The sequence below is a fragment of the Dendroctonus ponderosae genome, unplaced genomic scaffold (assembly GCF_020466585.1).
Source record: "Dendroctonus ponderosae isolate FM_Combo_2020 unplaced genomic scaffold, Dpon_F_20191213v2 Dpon_F_20191213_4, whole genome shotgun sequence".
Lineage (NCBI taxonomy): Eukaryota > Metazoa > Arthropoda > Insecta > Coleoptera > Curculionidae > Dendroctonus > Dendroctonus ponderosae.
The window spans coordinates 9,078,057-9,098,048 of NW_026018611.1; the positions used below are offsets into that span (position 1 = coordinate 9,078,057).

At 30.6% G+C, this 19,992-nt stretch overlaps 1 protein-coding gene across 1 annotated transcript in view; it reads right to left on the bottom strand.

Moving 5' to 3' along the window:
* Positions 1-14,148, bottom strand: part of LOC109544284 (mannose-binding protein C) — a 37,831-nt gene extending 23,683 nt beyond the window's left edge. The window contains exon 1 of the mRNA XM_019914383.2: positions 13,809-14,148. Within this exon, the coding sequence (XP_019769942.1) occupies positions 13,809-13,923 (115 nt within the window). The 5' untranslated portion in view covers positions 13,924-14,148. The remainder of the gene's footprint in view (positions 1-13,808) is intronic.
* Between the last annotated feature and the right edge of the window lie 5,844 nt (positions 14,149-19,992).

The window sequence follows — 19,992 nt, forward strand, 5'->3', positions numbered from 1 at the left end:
GCCTCTATTGGTATGAGTACTTTAACCGCATGGAATTGATATAATGCTATGAATCTTGTTTATATTATTTAAAGCATCGTTATGAGATTAATATAGATTAGTATAAATTAGCCTGATGAAAGTACTCCCAGCTAAATTCGAATATTTTAATTACTTTATCGACATTGGTTATAAAAATTTAAATTGTCATACGCCTTTCCAATCTTCTCCATATGGTGTAATCTACACGATTAAGATCTGGGCTATTAGGAGGCCACTACGTATTAGGCTCGATACTTTCTGAAAATTATGTTTAAACATTTTCAAATTGTACATCTTGCCTTTTGTGTTTTGTAAAGCCTATTTTGGAGTTACTTTTGCTTCAAAAAATTGGTTTTAAGTCACAGAGGAGACACGAAAGAAATTGTTGAATTAATGATGTTCAAGAATTTTTCAACTTTTGATAATTCAAAGCGTTCTGCGGGCGAAAGGAATATTTGTCTTCTATCGTATCTTCAGCTAATGTCTATTCACTTCGTAACTTTTTCAACATTTTTAGCCATAGCAGCCTTAAAATTTTTTTTTTACGTTTGGGTAACGTTTTACGTTGCTGCTGCACAATTGAATTCGCCATATTTACTGTCTGAATCAGCTTTAGTCGTGAATAATTGAACGGAACAATGTACTGGAATAAACGTAATTTTTCTTATACAGGGTGATTCACAACCTTATGGATACAGAGCAGGGGCGTGTAGAGGCCCCCAAAACAAATCGAGTTTCCATGCAAGTTTTTTTCTCAGGCCCATGGTTAACGAGATACAGGGTGTTAAAGTTACAAAAAACTGTTGTATGTATTTTCTCTTTAACTCCTACAGTTTATGATATATTTTGCTCAAATTTTTAACGTAGGCTAATGTTTAGACCCTTTACCCGGAGGTAAGGCGACTGGTTGTAAAAATCTACAGGGTGAGCTTTTTTATAGAGGCATAATCATTTTATCCCCTGATTTTTTTTTGCTGTGCCACTGACTTCTACCGAACAAATTTTTGAATTTGCTGTTCAATTTAAGAATTTTCTGATCTCTTGCAGTTTTTTCGTATCTGTCTTCGTTTTCCAGTTGGTGATTTTCCATTAATTTCCTTATAATTCTTTTTGCGTCCTTTTGTTCACATTTTTTCTGAAATAAATTAATTTCATAATAAATTGAAATATTCGTTACATTTTTTTCTATTTTTATTTGGATTAGCTGACAGCCGATAAACTCCAATTATTGTAAACTGGGTAAATCGAAGTCGTCAGCCATCCCTATTGTAACTTCAACTTGCACTTGCACTTGACCTTTAACGGTTGATTCTTTCTTGAACCGTTGCCCAGAAAATAATTAAAAACTCTTTGAAAACAGACAATCGATTTGAAATAGTTCAACCAATTTATTAATCTACTAAATAGCGATTATTGTGGCTTTATTTATGGGTCCACCTACATCTAACAACTAATGAACACCCTCGCATTTTGCACTTAGAGAAAACTGTTTGAAAAAAAAATGGTATATCACGGATTACCGATTAATCTAGTTCACATAGATAGTACATGAATAGTAATTGGAGAATGAGCGTATGCACCCAAGGAAACATCGATAAATCTTCATATATAGGAAAATGTAACAAGTATGTTTACAACTAGTACAATTACATCAGCAAGGTAGTTATTTATTTCCTTAAGAATGCCTGTGAAAGGGCATTAAAAAGTTGATCGGTTTATTAGAATTCATTTACGCTGTTTTAAAACCCATAAAGCCGTTTATTAGGAAGCCCATTGGAAATTTCATTCATTTCTAAGGTAATATTTGAACTGCAAGATAAGTTAGTCTGTTCGGAAAGAAAATTTTCTTTAATTATGTGTAAAACAATAGGCATTTTTTTGTTCAAATAGTTCAGCTTGTTATCTTCAATCTGAAAGTATCTATATTTGTTATTGTAAAATAAAATTTTATATAAATTTTACAAAATTGTCGACTCGATCGTTACGATAAAACCAATTTTTCCAAAAATTGAATTTTTCAAATAGTTGTCAGATCATCATCAGCAAAACGATACAAAGGTTTAAAAAAATCTATGTAAAGTGATATACATAACAAAAAAAAATAGCAATCGGTCCTACAGGTTTTATATCCATGCAAATAGAAACTGCTCCAGGCAAGACTAGATACGACCTGATTTGTGAGACTGAATATTAAATAGCGTAAGCAAAAGTCTGCAGGTGCTACTAGAGTAGCAAAATTTTCGAAAAATATTAGTATTTTTATACAATTCACTAACTCGTATGTTTAACATTTGACAAGATGATCCGAAGCTTGGACAATAAACTAGACAGCACTATCGGACTTATGGGAAGTTTTTCTACAAAAATGACAATCTAAACCGAACTGATTTTTCCCCGTCTTTGCTGAGTTCGATGTTTGAACGCTTCAATTGTCGAATGTGTCTTATGAGCAATAAATAGACAGCAACAGATAAATATGGGCTTCGGAAATTTCCAGAAAAATAATCATTATTCCCTTCAGACGCCTAAATTGTGTTGGGACGTGACATATTTAACGTTTCGTAATACAACTAATTTGTGTCCTTTTTTAATATTTATCATTTTCATGGAGATCTTTCTTAGAACAAGCTGAAATAGAAGTAAATGCAATCAAAGTGAGCCTCAAATTGAATAGTTTTTTCCAAAATTAGTTCTTGTTGCGAGAGAAAAAAATGTAGAAAAGCATGTTCGCTTTTTTCGTCAAGAAAATTTGAGTATGCCCTGAAAAAATTTAAAATGAACGTCCAAACGTACATTATTCCTGCTGTAATATAAATACCTATAAATATAATATAAGTTACTTTTACCTATTTTTTGTTTTATTTTAGTATTGAAATCCAATGCATTTTATAGTCGCAGTAAAGAAAATGTATGTAATAAATTGTAAAAAATATTAATTAAATAAACTCTAAAATATATAATCACGGATCAGTTTGCCATTGCCGATTTTAACTCAATCCTCCATTGACAACTCCATAATTCATATCACTTAATAACTTTCAATCTCATTTTTAAATGTCTTTTATAATTCCTAAAAGCTTTACTGATTACTTTATCCAAAATAAAACATTTCCAAATTCATAAACTTTTGATTGTTTTTAAACATTTAAACATTTATGAAATTATAATTTTGATTCTGGAATAACATTTAAAAAACTTCGATATTCGCGTAGGTTTAAGCAATGCTTTAACTGTTTAGCAATTTTTTATTATACATAACATATATAAATTTAAATTAGCATCTGTTCCACCTATAAATAGGACACATTCATCATTGAATTTTATTTTTATTTTTATAGTTAGTAGGCCCCCTTGATATAAAACATATTTAGCATAGCGGCATAAAATGAAAGAAACAATTTTCCTGGCTTGTTATTTTGTGTATTTAAATAATGCTATGAAAAAACATGAGATTGGGCACCAATTGTACTGCTAAAAATACGCTCCGTTATATTACACATTATAATAATGAAAATTCAATTAGAATAGTAAAAAATCGCAAAGCGATTGTTACCCGATTGAATTCCATAACAAAGCCGAATTATTTTGTATGATTTTGGAGATACTATTTAAATTATAACTAATATTCCTAGCCATTTATGCTGAGAGTAGTGAAATTATTATATACGCAAATTTAATACCAATTAAATAAATTCGGTATTAAAATCAGTTATAATAGTTTAATTAATCAGGGCATGTTCGATTTATATTCTTCTTGTGGCCTAACTGAGCTTTAACAGAAAATATATTCGGCATTTATAAATAATTTTTTTTAACACAATCAGTATTGCAAATATATCATGTTGCACATACAGGGTGAGCCAAATAATACGAAATAGAACTATTTCCACTGTTGATACTGAAATTATGCAAAAAATGATCGGACACGTCAACTTAAGTGTGGAGCAGGAAGGTTGTCTAATGGGTGAATGTGCCCCCCTTCTGCTTTACGTATTTTGGGTGCTCATAAGAAAATCGATGTACTCATGATCGGTTGCTTAAAACTAACAAATTTTATAGCGCCAAAAAGTCCTCGAGAAAACCTTTAATCTGATCTACCACTCGATCCCGCCGTTTGAGTGTTTCATCCTTTTCAGACCCAAGGAAGCAAAGCATTGACAGTCAGTATTTACTACAAAGTAACATGTCCAAACATTTTTGCATACGTGTATGTACTGAGAAAACAGCTCTGTCTCATTTTTGTTGGCGCACCCTGTATATCCGGATTGGTGTAAAAATTACGATTATTACAGCGTTTTCCACTAATTGCAAACTTAAAACAAATGATACCAATCTAGTTATTAAAATACATATTTTAGTTTATGGATTGGAAACTTACAATAATTGTAGTCGTTTCACACATTGAATAATGATCATTGAACACGTTTGCATAACAAAAAAAATGTTCTTCAAAAATTTGTAATAGCCAATTCAGCACAAGAACGGCTATAGAGGAATGATCTAGATTTGCAAATTCTTAGCCTAGTTATTCAACGCGACTGTCACGACTACCTCGATTACGTAAAGGATTTAGTGTTTTAATTAACTTGCCTTAGTTGAATTAATTAGGCTTTTAAAGATGGTTTTCGAGCATTCCGATATAAATAAAATACTTTCTCGGACAACCATAAATTGAACATTCTAAAATTGCATTGCAATCTGATCTTGTGATGCAATCGATAATTGTAGATCAACCTTTCTTTGTTATTTAATAAATATGCCTGGAAAAGCACATTAATGTTAAATGGTGATAAATCGGTACAAATTAAATTCAGGCTGGAAAACAAATAGTGACAGTTTAAGCTGAATTTTTACACTGCAAAGGCCAAAGTCTAGTAGATGATCAACGATCAACATTAAATTTAGCACATTATGCTCAACATTCAATAGATCTAATGTAATTTTGGCCGATTTCTATTCAAGCAAATAATATAATTTATTACCTGAATGAAATTCAATATTGCTTTAAACACCTACACAACAACGAAATTCCATTGTTTAACTCCGCAAGACACACCTAATATTTTCGTGTAATAGGTACAACAATCAACAATGGGAAAGTACCCTAAATACGCATCCCATCTCCAAGAATCGAATGATATTTTACGGAATCCTAATATTTCAAAGCTGTACATTCTTTTTCAGGTCACTATAGTCAAAATAGGTTTTTATTATTTTGGGTAGTCCTTAAAAGAGCATTGTAACTTATGTAACGCAATTAAATTATATTTTCTTGTGAAAAATCCTTCTTAATTCCAATTTTAAATTGTAAATTTATGGGGCTCTAGTTTCCTAAACCGTAATTAATAATCAATATAATTTCGTTTGGAAACGTGGCTATTACGCCGCATCGCATGTGTTACGTTAACGACTGCCTGGGCACAAAGTAAACTTTATTTAAATAATTTTAAATCATGGCAATTAACTAACCATTTATCGTTTGGCAAAATGCAGTCAACGCCCGAGTGAGGACATAAAATAAATCAAAGTTAAAATCAAATAAGCAAGAGACAATAAGTCCGATTAAGCAAAAAAATTTTATTTAGACACGGAAAGAAATTTCTTTGAGCAAACAAATGCTGACAGTTATTAAACAGGAAACAGTAAAATCTTCCTTATTGCGTTCGCGATATATTATATGATTATTAAATTTTCAAACTTCGCAATTTATTACAATCTATATCTACATCATAATCGGCAGCTCAACACGCAAATTTCGACTTGTTCAACTTGACATCGAAGAACTGAATAATTCATTGGATTCTGATCAAAGAAAACACAAAGCCAAGTTTATCTTGAGCATATATGATAGGTGCATCACCCCTAAGTGGTTTACCTTCACATTTCCGAAGCCAGTTCTTTTTGCTGATGTTTTATCAGATCCAATTAAAACCGAATTAAACCTCAGACAAATTTTACGTTTTTAAAGTACCGGCAAATTTGGAGAATGTGTTCCGTTTGGTCGAAACGTTTAATTCAGCATCCGATTTGCATATAAGAGAAAGTATAATTTTTAATTGTGGAGGATTAGATAATTGTTCTGTAGTATAAACGTGCGTTATGGCTGTTCCGGGTATGATTTGAACTGCAGGTTTATATGGTATTTTGAATATCAATACAAACTGGTGCTGATGTGCTTTAAATAACGTTTTAAAGTTGCTATGACGCAAARCTGAAACTGGATAGAGTTAAAGTACTGGGAAACTTYGTTATTTTCTGAAAGTTAATCTTCCACTCAAAACGGCCTTTGAAGATATTAAGACATTAACTTGTATATTTATGTGATTAAAAGTTGAAATATCTAATTGSGTGAATYACATGTAGGTAACGCTTGTTACTGGAACTTAAAGGTCGTAACTGCTGCAAWYTTTTAATAACTATAATATTATAATAATTGAACTTGTCCTCTGCTAGCCAAGAAAATKAAGTAGAGGTCTTAAGTACATTAAGTGAACGCGACTTTGAGGAAGAAACTGAACMAGCGGAACTTAGTCTAGATGTTCGCATTGTGGATCTCCAAGTATTTTAAAACAAGTCAACCTGGATTAACTCCAGATATGATTGATCTAGTCGAAGAAATATTTTGTTTTGATATGGTAAAATATCTTTGTATGTATACTGTGACTGTATGTATACTGTGTTTGTTCAGAAATTAATAAATTAAGACGAAAAGCGAAATCTTGTTATAATTAATAATACAAGATGATATGACACACAAATATTAATTTTCTAAYAACAATGTAGGTGAGGAAAACCAAGTTACGTATRTCWCCAACTAATKTATTCAATTGAAGAAAGAGACAAAGGAATTTAGAGAACCTTGCGATAAAAGCAAGATRTTTAAAAAATTAGCGCTTGGCAATCTTAGTCTTAGCGCTTGGCAATCAATRAAAACTTTATTATTATAAAATTAAAATAAAGCAAATTCTACGCTGAAAATTATGTCGTATCCCAGAGATTATTGCCATATATCGACAATRAACAATTCTTACAAGGAAAATAKGTATTCCACTACACAAAACTACAWAAAATGACTTGGGAATGAATTCAGTTTAAAGTATTCGRAAATAAATTCRACAAAATTTGGTATAAAAATGTATAAAATTAAACTAYCTGTATTTTAACTTGAAATTGCCAGTTTTASCMWKATWGCCCTTTCTTWACAGCCTTCTAAAATGTGTTACTAAGAATAGTCTTTGGTAAAATCAGATTGCACGCGAGTCKATTACGATTATTACGATTCAAACACTTTCTAGTCATAAAATCGGCAGAGCGACATGTTTTATCTTTACTTCTGAAGATATCGATGAGTTTTTTAGCTTTTTTAAAKAATTGTTCKATTGCAAGCAATGTCACTTTTTACAAAATCAAGACGTGATCTAATGCATATCAGAATCCGCATAAAATGACGGACATAATAATTAGACTGTTTTCACAGAAGAGTTTCAGATGGCCSGTATTCCGCAAAAGGAACCAATTTGGTAGAAAGCTAAATATATGGGCGAAATACAAGTACGGGTTTCAGATGGTATTATTATTATTATTATTATTATTATGATTGATTATATTGATATTAGCATACGTCTGGATCATCTTTGATAATACTGAAACTCGTTTTTATTCAAAACGCAAAATGTTGCTTTTTTCATTTCACAAATATAAAACATTTTTGGTTTGAAGTTGCGTAAATTACAGAAATTGAAACAGCGTAAACAACACCGTACAGATCATAAGTATTCGATTGAATAGAAAAATGCCCAACGGGGATTTAATTTAAAGAAATATGAGTAGGATTATAAATCTAAATTTAACAAAAATGATAATGCTATTGAAGGTTCAGGCAGTTTCAGTTTATTCTTACGCGATTTTTGTTCTGTTCTTATTGGAAAGCCACAAAGTATTTGATTGAGCAAATGTTTTATACGCCAAATGGACGAAACAAATATCGTTTTTGGAGAGAAAGTTCTGTAAAGAAAATAAACGTTAAAAATGTTTTTAATAAACTTTATATTGTTAAAATTTAACACCAAGTTATAGGATACACTAAATAGTTGTACTCTTTGATTCTGTATTACACGAAATTTAAAAAATCTTCATATAATTGATGTTAAAAAGTTCCTGAAAGTGATCTTAGTTTCAGCAAATTCATCCACATATTTGCATTAGTTAACTACGCTGTATTGGTAACTCGTGATAAGTTGTTTTAGTTCAAGTTACAACCGTAAATTTATTATATTCGAAAGTAATATTTAAGACAGTTAGTTTTGATAGCGGCTTGTATTTATATTTTAATTATTTTTTATTACCTTCACTTTAAATATTTGACTTCAAAACCAATTGCAGCGCAGAACAAAAGGGTTTCATGCCAAATAAACGTTTCTATAGTAGTAATTTTCGAAAATTTTTTGCACATGTAACTAGCAAGTAATAACAATTTACATAAATAATTTCATAAATTTTTACATACATTTTATTTAAGATATAATTTTTTTACAATCTTGCATTTGAGTTGATGAAGCGGATGAAACTTTTGGATTACCTAATGCGCCTATCTGCAACCTCTCGTGAAGAATAGCATTCATTAATTTTAAATCGGTATAGAAAATCTACATATAATTTTTAACTTTCCAAATCATAAAAGCCTTGTTCTGCAAGTAACATTAACGATAAGTTAAATTCGTCAAAGTGTAACCGTTCATTGTCGCTTTATTACTGGTCATATGTACAATAAGGCAATTTAATTTAATTCATTTCGGCAAAAAAATTAGCAACAATGAAACTAACAATTCCATTATGACCCAAAATTTAATTTTCGACTCTTGCTTGTGGTTATATGTTAATTTTAGTCAACGATTTTTCGATTACATCACAATACTATACACAGTCTGGCGAGACTTAATACCACGACAACATTCTTCTTAAGTCTTCATCGATATAATCAGAATAGCTTGTCGAATTAAGTCACTATATTTTAACAGAAATTTAACTTTATCGCGTTAATATTCGAGTTGTCATACTGTTAATCTAAGACGCATTTAATGTTACTGTAAAAGCTTAATTAAGCAAGCCACAATCAGAAACATGAGCAAATTACATTTTGCTTGGCATCTCATTAATGCGTAGTATTTGTAATTTGCTACTTCATTAACCAGAAATTAACCAACACGTTTTCAAACTTGTAAAAATGCAGGCATTTCTAACTGCAAAAGTTTCTGAAAAAACTCATCAATAATCTAACACGTATGTTATGTTATTAGCGGAATATAAACAAATTCCAGTGGATTTTTCTCGCCATTTGTTATTAACCGTTGCACATTATCCAACTGTAAATGTTAATTTTATTCGATTACTCAGTTGCGCGTCAGGGTGGTACTGCAAATATTTAGAAAATTTAATGATTTACTGACATTATTTAATCGCTTATATAATAAAGCTTCAAGGCGTATTATTGCTTATCCTATTGTTTTAGCAAACCAGTTTTCAAATACTTTTTATGTTACAGCATCGCACTTAGAGATCGGTAGGAGTGTGTAGAAACTGACTAAAAACCGCTCAAGAATCTTTGCACTGCCATTGAACCAAAAACCATCAGTCTCCGTACTTAACCCAGATTGTTACTTAAACAATACCATTTTAGCAAGATCAAGTAGAACGTGCTAATAGATAACACCTTGCATAATAATAATGTGTGTATCTTAGGAATTTGCAATAAAAAAAACTAAGTTGAGTGAATCCTCCAAATGAATGCAACAAGAAAAGAGTTTATGCTTTATATAAAACTCCACATTTCCAAGGTAGAAACCTTTCCAATTTATTCACAAAAAGTACTTTAATTTAATTATCTGCATATTTTGTTTTTTAATCGAATGCAATGGGTTGATATTTATACAGATTTTGCATTATCTCACAAGTTCCTGCTTAATAAGGCCAACTGCTTCTTGTAATCGACATACTCGTCTTCCAATTTAGTGCTTTCAGTGTTCCTTTTAGTGCAGACTGAGAAAAACCGGTCATAACTCTCATTTTAAATGCATAATTGCATGTTTCAAAGGTTACTACTAAATTTGGCAAGGAAACAGTCTTATCTTTGTTTATGCAAAATGAATGCACGCACTACACGCAATTCTCACTGAAATCATATTTAACAATCATCGGTAAAGGAAATCGACTAATAAGCATGTGGCTGGTTAATTAGTGGTGCCTGTCACAAACAAAAAAAATTAAATTTTGCACCTTAAATGACCCCAAACAAATAAATAATTAAATAGCCTGCTAATAACGCTCTGATAATTTTGATTTAATCCGTTATTATAATAATTATTAAGACTATAAAATAAAGTTTTTCGCTTAAGTTAGTAAAATATTATAAAAACAGTGTCCGATCGTTATAGAGTCGTAGCACTAGCAAAAGTATCCAGTTTCCTATTTGGTCGAACTGTTTTTCTACAATCAGCCAACAGTTCCGAAAATATATGTTCAACCTGCACTTATTTGCAAAGCATTTGTAAGTAATCGGAATTTAAATTTTAGTAATTTGTGATTATAGTGTATATGTAATGTATAAGTATTTGTGGTTACTCGATTATTTAAATAAACTCTTGTATTTGCTCTCACAGCATCGCCTACCCCATTTCTTACAATTTTATCAAAACCTGCTTATTAAATCCTAAAACTACCAAACTTAAGTTGTGAATATTTGGAAATTACTTTTTTATATTTAATTGATATTTTTTATTGGATTTATGGCACATTTTTTTTACAGTATGTACATATATTTTTCTTCTAAATACAATACATTTTTTCTTAATTTAAATTTTTGTACGACAAATGCGCCAAATTTTGTATTTCAAATATTCACCATAAAATCGACAGTTCTATCGCTACAAATTACTCTGAAAAGTTTTGATAAATGTATTAATGGTAAACGCCATAAACGTAAAACACACAAACCGAAAATGGACTTGGAAAATCATTGAAATTAAAAGAACTCTACTACATAGGGAAGCGCACAAGAAGCGAACTATCAGAATCAATTACGTCACGTAGAAAAACATTTAAATTACACACTTTTTTAATTTAAAACACTTTCTTAATTTAGCCCTTATTAAAAAAGATTTAGGGATACAGCAATTCTGATTCCGTCATGTATTGAATTGAGAAAACTCTAAAAACAAAAGGCAACCTTGAACAGAATTACAATTTAACAACAACAATCTTAGAATAATTCAAAAATAACAGCACAAGATAACTGTAACAAAAGATAAATCAGGTAATAAAATAAAATTATGATGCAAGTAAAGAGAAAGATCTAAAAGTCTATAATGCTAAAGCAACGAATCAAATAAATACAGTTAGAAAACGGGAAATGCATGTACGCAGTTCTCAAATTGTTTATATTTTTTATTATACTCGGAATTTTGAAATTCAAACGAATACATTTTATTGACATTCATTGTTGCCTGCTGAACCTCGAACCAGAGAATCAAAAACATAATACAGCCCAGCTTTATGTCCCACTATTCTAAAATTTTACTGCAATAACATGCCGAAAATTGCTATAAATGGTATCAAATATTAGATGTATTTTTTTGGCCTCAAAAGTAATTTTTAAACACTGGCCTATTTTTAAGTTTAGTTTAGGAGAAAAGTCAATTCCAACTTACTTATGGATAGTTCTTATTTAATAATGATTTGATAATGATCCATAGCCCCTTTTTTCTTTTTAAACCGCAGTAGTTTGAAAAACTCACCTCTCGCAGGACAGTTTGTCATTTTACGAGGACTAACTTTTCTATCGATAGAAAGCTTTGCTTAAAAACGAAAAAAAATGTGAATATTGACCAAAATGATATGTATAAGTTAAATTCCCGGCGAAAAACAGTACATTTTTAAATGTTTTTAAAAGAGTGTAGCGTCTCGACATGTTTTAACGCAAAAAGCGTATGTTTGAAGAAAACTTCATATAACCCAAATTTAGGTCAAATTCAATAGAACTTCCAAACATCGATAGTCGATTTTCATATGAACATCTTCTTTTGGTAGTTTTCACTTTAAAATACCAATTTATTTGGGATTTCCGAGCTGAATAAATATAAGAATGCATTGGAGTCGAAACATATGCATTATGGAGAATTTTTATTTAGAAATGATTTTTTTACGTGGAGCCTTCTAAGTACACAAAAATAGGTACTATAAAAGATCTGGAGACAAAAAATGTATAATTTGCTGTTTTTCTAGATATACGCGACTTCTACATTTATTTCAAGTTCCTAGAACTGAACGATCCAGTTTTTTAAGTATTTCTTGTCAAAAAGTTTAATTAGTTTTATTAATTTATTAAATGTTAGCTGTTCTGTTCATAAGGATTGGTGTATTTGATTTTGAAAGTGGTATAGCAGCTTTAATAGTTCAACTTAAATCATTTTTATTCGTACGAAATTCGAATTAATTGGGACATACATATTTTATTATTTGTTAAGAATTTTAAAAAATATATATGTTTTATATTTCTTGGGGAGTTATATAATACCGTTCTTGCGATAAATGATTCCTCGATACGTACACCTGAAACATCTTGTTGATATGTTAGAAGTAACTTCAAAAACGGTAAGATCCAGTTAAGCCAAGAAATAAAATATTTAAATTCATTTTAAACTTATTACACTTTCTACTTCAGAAAGTCATCGTGAAAGAGTACTTAATCTACTTATATAATTTTCCAATAAATATGAACAACCAACTGCATTATGTGTTTAGATTAACGATAAATAATTGCTAGAATAGATCTGAAGGACTAGAATAATACAGCTAACAAATTGGACACACAGAAATAGAGGCTTGATAGCGATAATTATAAAAATAAATACAACAATTATTAGTTGTTTGCACTTAAAAAGTTTTGCAGGTCGAGAAAGTTGACACCTTTTTCCGATTAGCTTAATCCCAATTTCCATAAACCGTAAGCAAACTTCCGAGTCTAGTTGAAACAGAAATTTGTCGATTCATACCGAATCTGTGAACTATCAGGCGACTTTTGACATTAAACTGATGAATGAATAATCAAATAGCTAGATGAGAGAAATTTTGCTTTTGAATTAGCACATAGTCTAGGAATGTGTGAATACCGAACATCTCAAATAAAAACGCCTTGGGCAACGTCTTCTTACTTTCTTTAAGTTTCCCGGTTTTTGTGTCATCTTAGTGCTGAATTGTGCATGTAATTAAAATCTACGTAACAAGGTTCAAATATGGATATTTCCTGAATTACATTTTTTCTGATGCTTAAAAGATGCCTCGCGTTTAGAGAAACACATGAACATTAATTGACAACTAAATTGGAGCTTTTAAATATGTTACAAATTATATAAAACGTTTAGTGAAAGCATTGATAGAACTGTACCTACAGGAAGTAGAGGCAAATAAATACAATAAAGCAACTAAAGAAGATTAAACTTTCAATTAAGTACATCGAAGCTACGTACTAAAGCGATCGTATTTAATGAAGTGAATTCAATCAAATAAGTCTTCCTGAACTTGAGCTGGGACCAAAAAAAACGATCAAAAAATAGTAAAATCCAAATCAAATTCCGCTGGTATAAACATTGCTAACAAAAACCACATTAATATGGATGGTTTTTTTTGTAATAAATAAATCTTCTTGTAAATTAGCATAACGGCGCGGTCGAACAAGTTTATTTATTTTGTTATTTCCAAAAGCCACAAAAAATTATTTACTTTTTTTTACTTACCAGTCGGGTCTCTATATCCAACGTTGCCGATTTTATTAGCTCCCGAATATTTTTGTATCAATAGAGCCGCCACCAAAACAAGTCTTCCACTCTTCAAGGGCATTTTTGTCGCCATAAGAAACCCGATGATCAACGAGGAACAACTTTAAGTAAAAAAGCGATAGCACTATTCAAAACCGATTAAACTAGTTGTCTAAATGTTGTTAATTACCGAACATTGGCGTCCGTGAAAATAGGTTCCAAATCGGATACTGAAAAACACGCGGTCTATCTGCTGCGAGTAGCGAAAGTATCGTTTGTACACTTGGAGTAGTAGGTTTGCTACAAGATACTGCTTACTAGCAGAAGATATCCTCGCTTTCGTTTTTTGTTCGCCGATTGCTACACATCTTCGAAATCTTCTTAAGATACAACCAGTTTCCGGGATTTAATCTTCATTAATTACGCAACAGTTTAATCGCCACAATCCATGGTTACCTAAAGATATTGCACAGCTAAAGAACACAGCTCTAAATTGATTGAAAATTTAGTTTCATTCGGGTTAAATTGAAAGGACTTCGGCTAGATAATCATATCCTTTAACAAAGAAGCTGAAGAGGTTATCGTTGCAATGAAACGTTAAACTTTCAAGGTGATAATTCGAACGGAAGCGCTGGGAATCACAGTTGATTCCATCAAAGGACGCCAAGAAAAACTGATTTTTTTTCATGTTCTCAGTCCAGTATGGAAATTCGTGTGGTTCAAGTTTAGCAAGCATTAATAGAATTGCTATTGCAATCTAAGAGATGATCACATCTGGGGACCAACCGAATATAAATATGCCTTAATAACTCAGAAGTCAGGTTCAGAATTGATCAAATGCCTTTCTTGGATGATTTCGCCTCAAGTTACCAACGTATTGAGCGAAATATTGAATAATTTTTGGGGCAAAATTTACCTTAGATAAGGAATTAATGAATGAGAGAAACTCTTCCGTTAAACGCGCTAATATTTTTTGCAATTAAAGTCACGTAAGTCTTTTTTTTAATTATAACTTAAATATACCAAAATCAACCTACAGAAATAATTGCCGTATTGGACATAACATTATTTAATTTTAATTTTCTTTGTGAATATTGTTCAAATGTATGGAGATCTCTATTATAAATATTTCTAAAATTATTTTAATTTTGAATATCTTAAGAACATCTTTTACTGATCTAAACTGCGCAACAACGTTACATTGACAAGTTTGGACCAACTTTGGAGCTTGTAAAATGCAATTCGTTTTCGGTTTGTGTGTTTTTTGCAAACAATTTTTGCCTCAAATAAAGTTTCTCTACGGGGTGGCAATGAAACAATGCAAAACTGGTGAAAGTTCCACGTGTTCTCAGTTAGAGAAAAAAAACTATTTTTTGTATTTCAACGCCGCAGTTATTAAAATGAACCTCGAATCTCGAAAAACGGTTTTACATTTTTCATTCAGCTCGATTATATACAAAGTGGTCTGAAAAAAAACAAATTTTTGGTATTGAAGTAATATTGTTTTTTTTCAATTTTGAACCATCAAATTTGAACTAACAAAATCTAAGGCTCATGTTGAAGTTAAAATTTCGCACAGTCAACTTCCTAAACAAATTCAATATACCGGGTTGTAGGAATGACTGAAATATTTGAAGTTAAGTTGAAAATCTTCCAGAATCACAGATTTTCGGGGGCAATTCTGATTTAAGTATTTTTTATTTTGAATTTTGTATTCTTAATTGGCTTATAACGTTTTCTCTTCAACACGAGCTCAGGATCGTGAAAATGGGACCAAGATCAGAATAGTTATTGCTGCAAGAGCAAAAAGTTGATGTTTTGAGGCCACCCTGTAAATAGAAGACAGGGTCAAAAATATTAAAAACTGATTTGAGCTATTTATGTTTAAATTTTTGGCGTTGAGATACAGAGAATCCTCATTTTGGCCAAACTAGGAGCATGCCGAACTTTGTTAAATTCTGCATTGTTTCATTTGCCATTCTGAAGAAAATTTATCTGAGGTCCTTAATTTTCACCAAAACATTACCGAACGAAAAACAAATGGGGCTAGATAACACTTCAAACAGAGACCAAATCGCTTAAAGAAATCAGAATGTATCCACTTTTAAAGTTAGGGCAAATTAGGCTGTGTAACGTTCATTTTGTTGAGCAGTTTATGTCGGACAAACAAAACAATAACTTTAGTTTTTTACGTTTTATTATTGATATAATCTGTGCGTATGTGTATGTATATGTGTGTATTAAAGATCCTGATTTTGTCTATATGATCTTTCTCGGAATCATTTCAAGTAACTAACGCCGATTCAGTTCAACCGACTATTTCTCTTCTGCCCTCTTGATTATTTTAATTGATCTTTTTCCTTTTCTAATTGATCATTTTGGTAATATAGTATTGTCTGTTATTGCCTCTAACTCTTCATAATAATCCATAAGCATTTTCGCTATTGAAGTACTCTAAAATAATTAAAATAACATCTGTTTTCCATAATAAAAATGTATACATATATTCCTTCATTTTCCATATATTAAATATTGAGCAAATCCACTTTGGGATCTGCCTGTGGTCGCTTTGCCACGACTCAAGCATATTTGTATGCTACGCAAGCAATCACTTGAAAATAAATTCGCCTTCTGAGCATCAAAAAATTGATGTGGGAAGTAGAGGCAAACAAAGACAATTTTAATATATCAGCCTGTTTCGTAATGTTGTCTAGAACGTCTAGCCTGATTCTGCGACAATTTGACGAAGGAAGTGAAAACTTTTATTTATATAATAGTTACAACATATTTGGAGTATTGTCGCTTTTCCTATTACTTTTCTGTCAGATATTCATGTAAAAATATCGAAGAACAGGATAAGTGAAATAAGTTACATGAGTTATCAAGTTTTTGGAAGTCATTGCTTGAAAAAGTGTTCACCGAATAATGTATGGCAATCTTCAGAACGTAATATTGCTTTTTTGGCTTCATTTTTAGATATTTCTCAAGTTTGTATATTTTTGTCATGAAACATGCCGTCGTTATTAATTATAATAATTATTTAAAATAGAGAAACCATTTGAGCATTGATTTGAAACTTTCAATTTTATTTTTTTTTCCTGTCTTAATTTTATTTCCTTTTTCTGACTGATTCAACTGAAAACTTGAACAAATCTAAGCTCATTTAATTTTTCATGTAAGTGAGTTTTAAATGATTTCTTGAAAAATAAAGTTTGTTTATTGTTGACAATGAAGATGCAACTAAAACTTGATCGGTTTCTGAAGTTATGAAATCATGTTTCAATAGTAATTGCCAAAACTTGGAAAAAAACTTTAGTATAAAGAAAACTTGCTTAATTCTAGAAAACTGATTGTGCTGTATCCAACACTAAACTGTGAAAATGTTTCGCTGATAAAAAGACTGATTATAAATAATAATATAATAATGCAGAATTTAAAGACAAAAAAAATTCAACCACATACTGTTACAAAAAAGACACGAATTTATCAAAGGCAATATTCCAAAACAAAATCTTAATTAAAATGCATAAAACAAAGTTTCAAAAAGCAATAAATTGGAATGAGCACTATTTTTAAACTGTGTTTACTAGTAAAGATGTACATCTTAATGCTTTTATCTTTCACAGAACGTTATTTTACTTAACGGATTTGTCGTCTATTTGATGAAAAAGACCGAAACGGATTCGTAAATATACCACGAGCAAAGTAAAAAATAGACTAATTGCCGGAACACAAGCTGATTCATTCACCTCAAAAACTATAAGATTTAATTAAAAAAAAATTTTTTTAAGGTTTAGGAAAATTTGGAAAAACTCTTGTATATTTTGTTAATTTTGGATAGAGGTTTGAAAGCTCTCTTGTTCATTTGGCAAACCTTTCAATATGTATTACATAATATTTCTTTACATATTTGACATTTTTACCAATATTTAAAGAAAATTACTTTATGCATAGATCACACTTTTCGAAACATTTCTAATACATATCTTGAAAATATTCAAGTGCGAAAAAAACTAGTTATCATTAAACAGATTGAGCGATCAAACTGTGGCAACTCTTCTAAATATATCGCGCATAAAAATGCAATTTTTTATTTTGTTTTTGTTCTTAACTTAGTTTAGGTGTTGCCTCTTTTGGATTTTTCTAATTGCTGCTGCTAAACATTACAGAATGGGAATAATTAATTCAGGATTTATTAAAATAAAAAGTAGCTGTATAAAAGTGTAGATTATATTCAAAATATTTGATTTTCTGCTCCGATTGATTGTCAATCTTTATAAAATCTGATCCAGAAAATATAATCCCGCTGTAGGCATAAAATAATTCTCAAATATTTCTATATGAATTGATACAACTGAAAACAAAATATTTAGGTATTTGACTTAAAAAAAAAGTGTGTTTTAGCTTAAATATTAATCTGAAAGTTATTTCGAACCGTCGGACATTATCTAGCGTTCCACCTTTTTCTGTACTTAACAGCAAACTTATTTTGTTTATCTCAACACATACAGAAATCAATTAGTATCAAGTGCTTTTTACTTAATTTTTAATTAGTAATCTATATTCAGACTCCCAACTCTGGTATAATATGCCAAGCAGCTGAATCGACGTGCCTTTCGATTTGCTTAATGTTCAATTCTTATATCAAGAACTATGCAAAAAGTTCTCAAATTATTTTTATTTTTAAGTTTCTTATAGGGCATAACCCTGGCGTTTCTCCACACTCTCCTCTTCACATTCTCCAATGCTCAAGAAAAATGGCTTTCGCCAATGGTTACTAATGCAAAAAATAAGCAAATTTTGAAACAAACATATAAAAGTAGTGAAACTATTAGTTTTACAAACATTAATGTTTCGCTTATTTAATTGAAATTTCTCCGAAAAGCAATTAGATCATGGGAGAGTCTACTTCACTGCTAGGTAGGCTTTCTTTGCGCAAAATTTTTTACTTCCACCTAAGGATTGCTATCTTCAGAGCTTCTTGAAGACTTGAAGCTTGAAGACTCGACACGCAACTTGTATTTATGCAGATAGGAATGAGGATACACATGCCACTTTGTATCTAAGATAATTTGAAGTCAATCAATAACTTGAAGATGCAATCTATTCATGGCAGTAAACATCTCATTAAAATTTTATTTAAATATGTATTGAACGCGCCATGGTGGATAATTTTGAGCTGCAAAGTATCTATTCAAAAACGTGTTGCCAATTTATTGTAATTAAGTCGACCACAGTCATGCATTTTGAAACCCATTCAAAAGATATATAATTATTACGTATTTAATTGATACCTTTAAAGCTTCCCTAAACCGATGGAATCTGGGACGACTGAATCAATTAGTCTACCTTTTAATCCTTGGTGCATTTTCTAAGTTACGAAACGTAGTTTGTTTGATTAGAGAGTAATTGATAAAACCTATTAAGGTTTGAAGTAATCCCACTTTTCAAATTTTGCCAACTTGATATCGAAATTATTTATGACCAGTTGTATTTTATTTACCTGCATGTGACCATATGACCGAGTTCTCTAAATGTTGTTTATTATCGGAATTATGTCAAAATAATGATAATAAATAAGTTTCGAAAAATTCACTTTATTCAAAATATCTAAAAATCTATTATATGTACACTGCTCGAATGTCTCGAAACTCCCGTAATAATTTTAACGCTACGCAAAGGTGTCCGAAGCTAAAAGAACAAAAATTTGTACATTAACAACCCCACATTGAAGGATTATATTACTGTAACTTAATATGATAATTTAAGAACAGGTTAAAATGTACAAAATAATAGATTGCAAATGGCAAATTTGCTTTCTTTGCGTTTTTCAAACAATTTGAGGTCAATTTCCAAACAAGAACCCACTGAATAATTTCCGTAGAAAAAAGCTTCAGAAAATGTAAACACTTAAAGTGTGTGTGCATTAATTTTAACTTTAATCTCATTTGTTTTTAATACATTAGCCTTGTGAAGCTTCGAACGAATAAAACGAAATCAATTTCCTGAGCGGTTTGTTCTAAGATGCACTTAGTGTATAGTATCCCATTAAAGGAATTACCAACAAGAAAACAACCCAAGGAAAATGACAATAATTTCAATGTGATTGTATCGATAAATAATTCATAGAGCAGTGTATAAAAGCGCCATGCAAGATAATCCA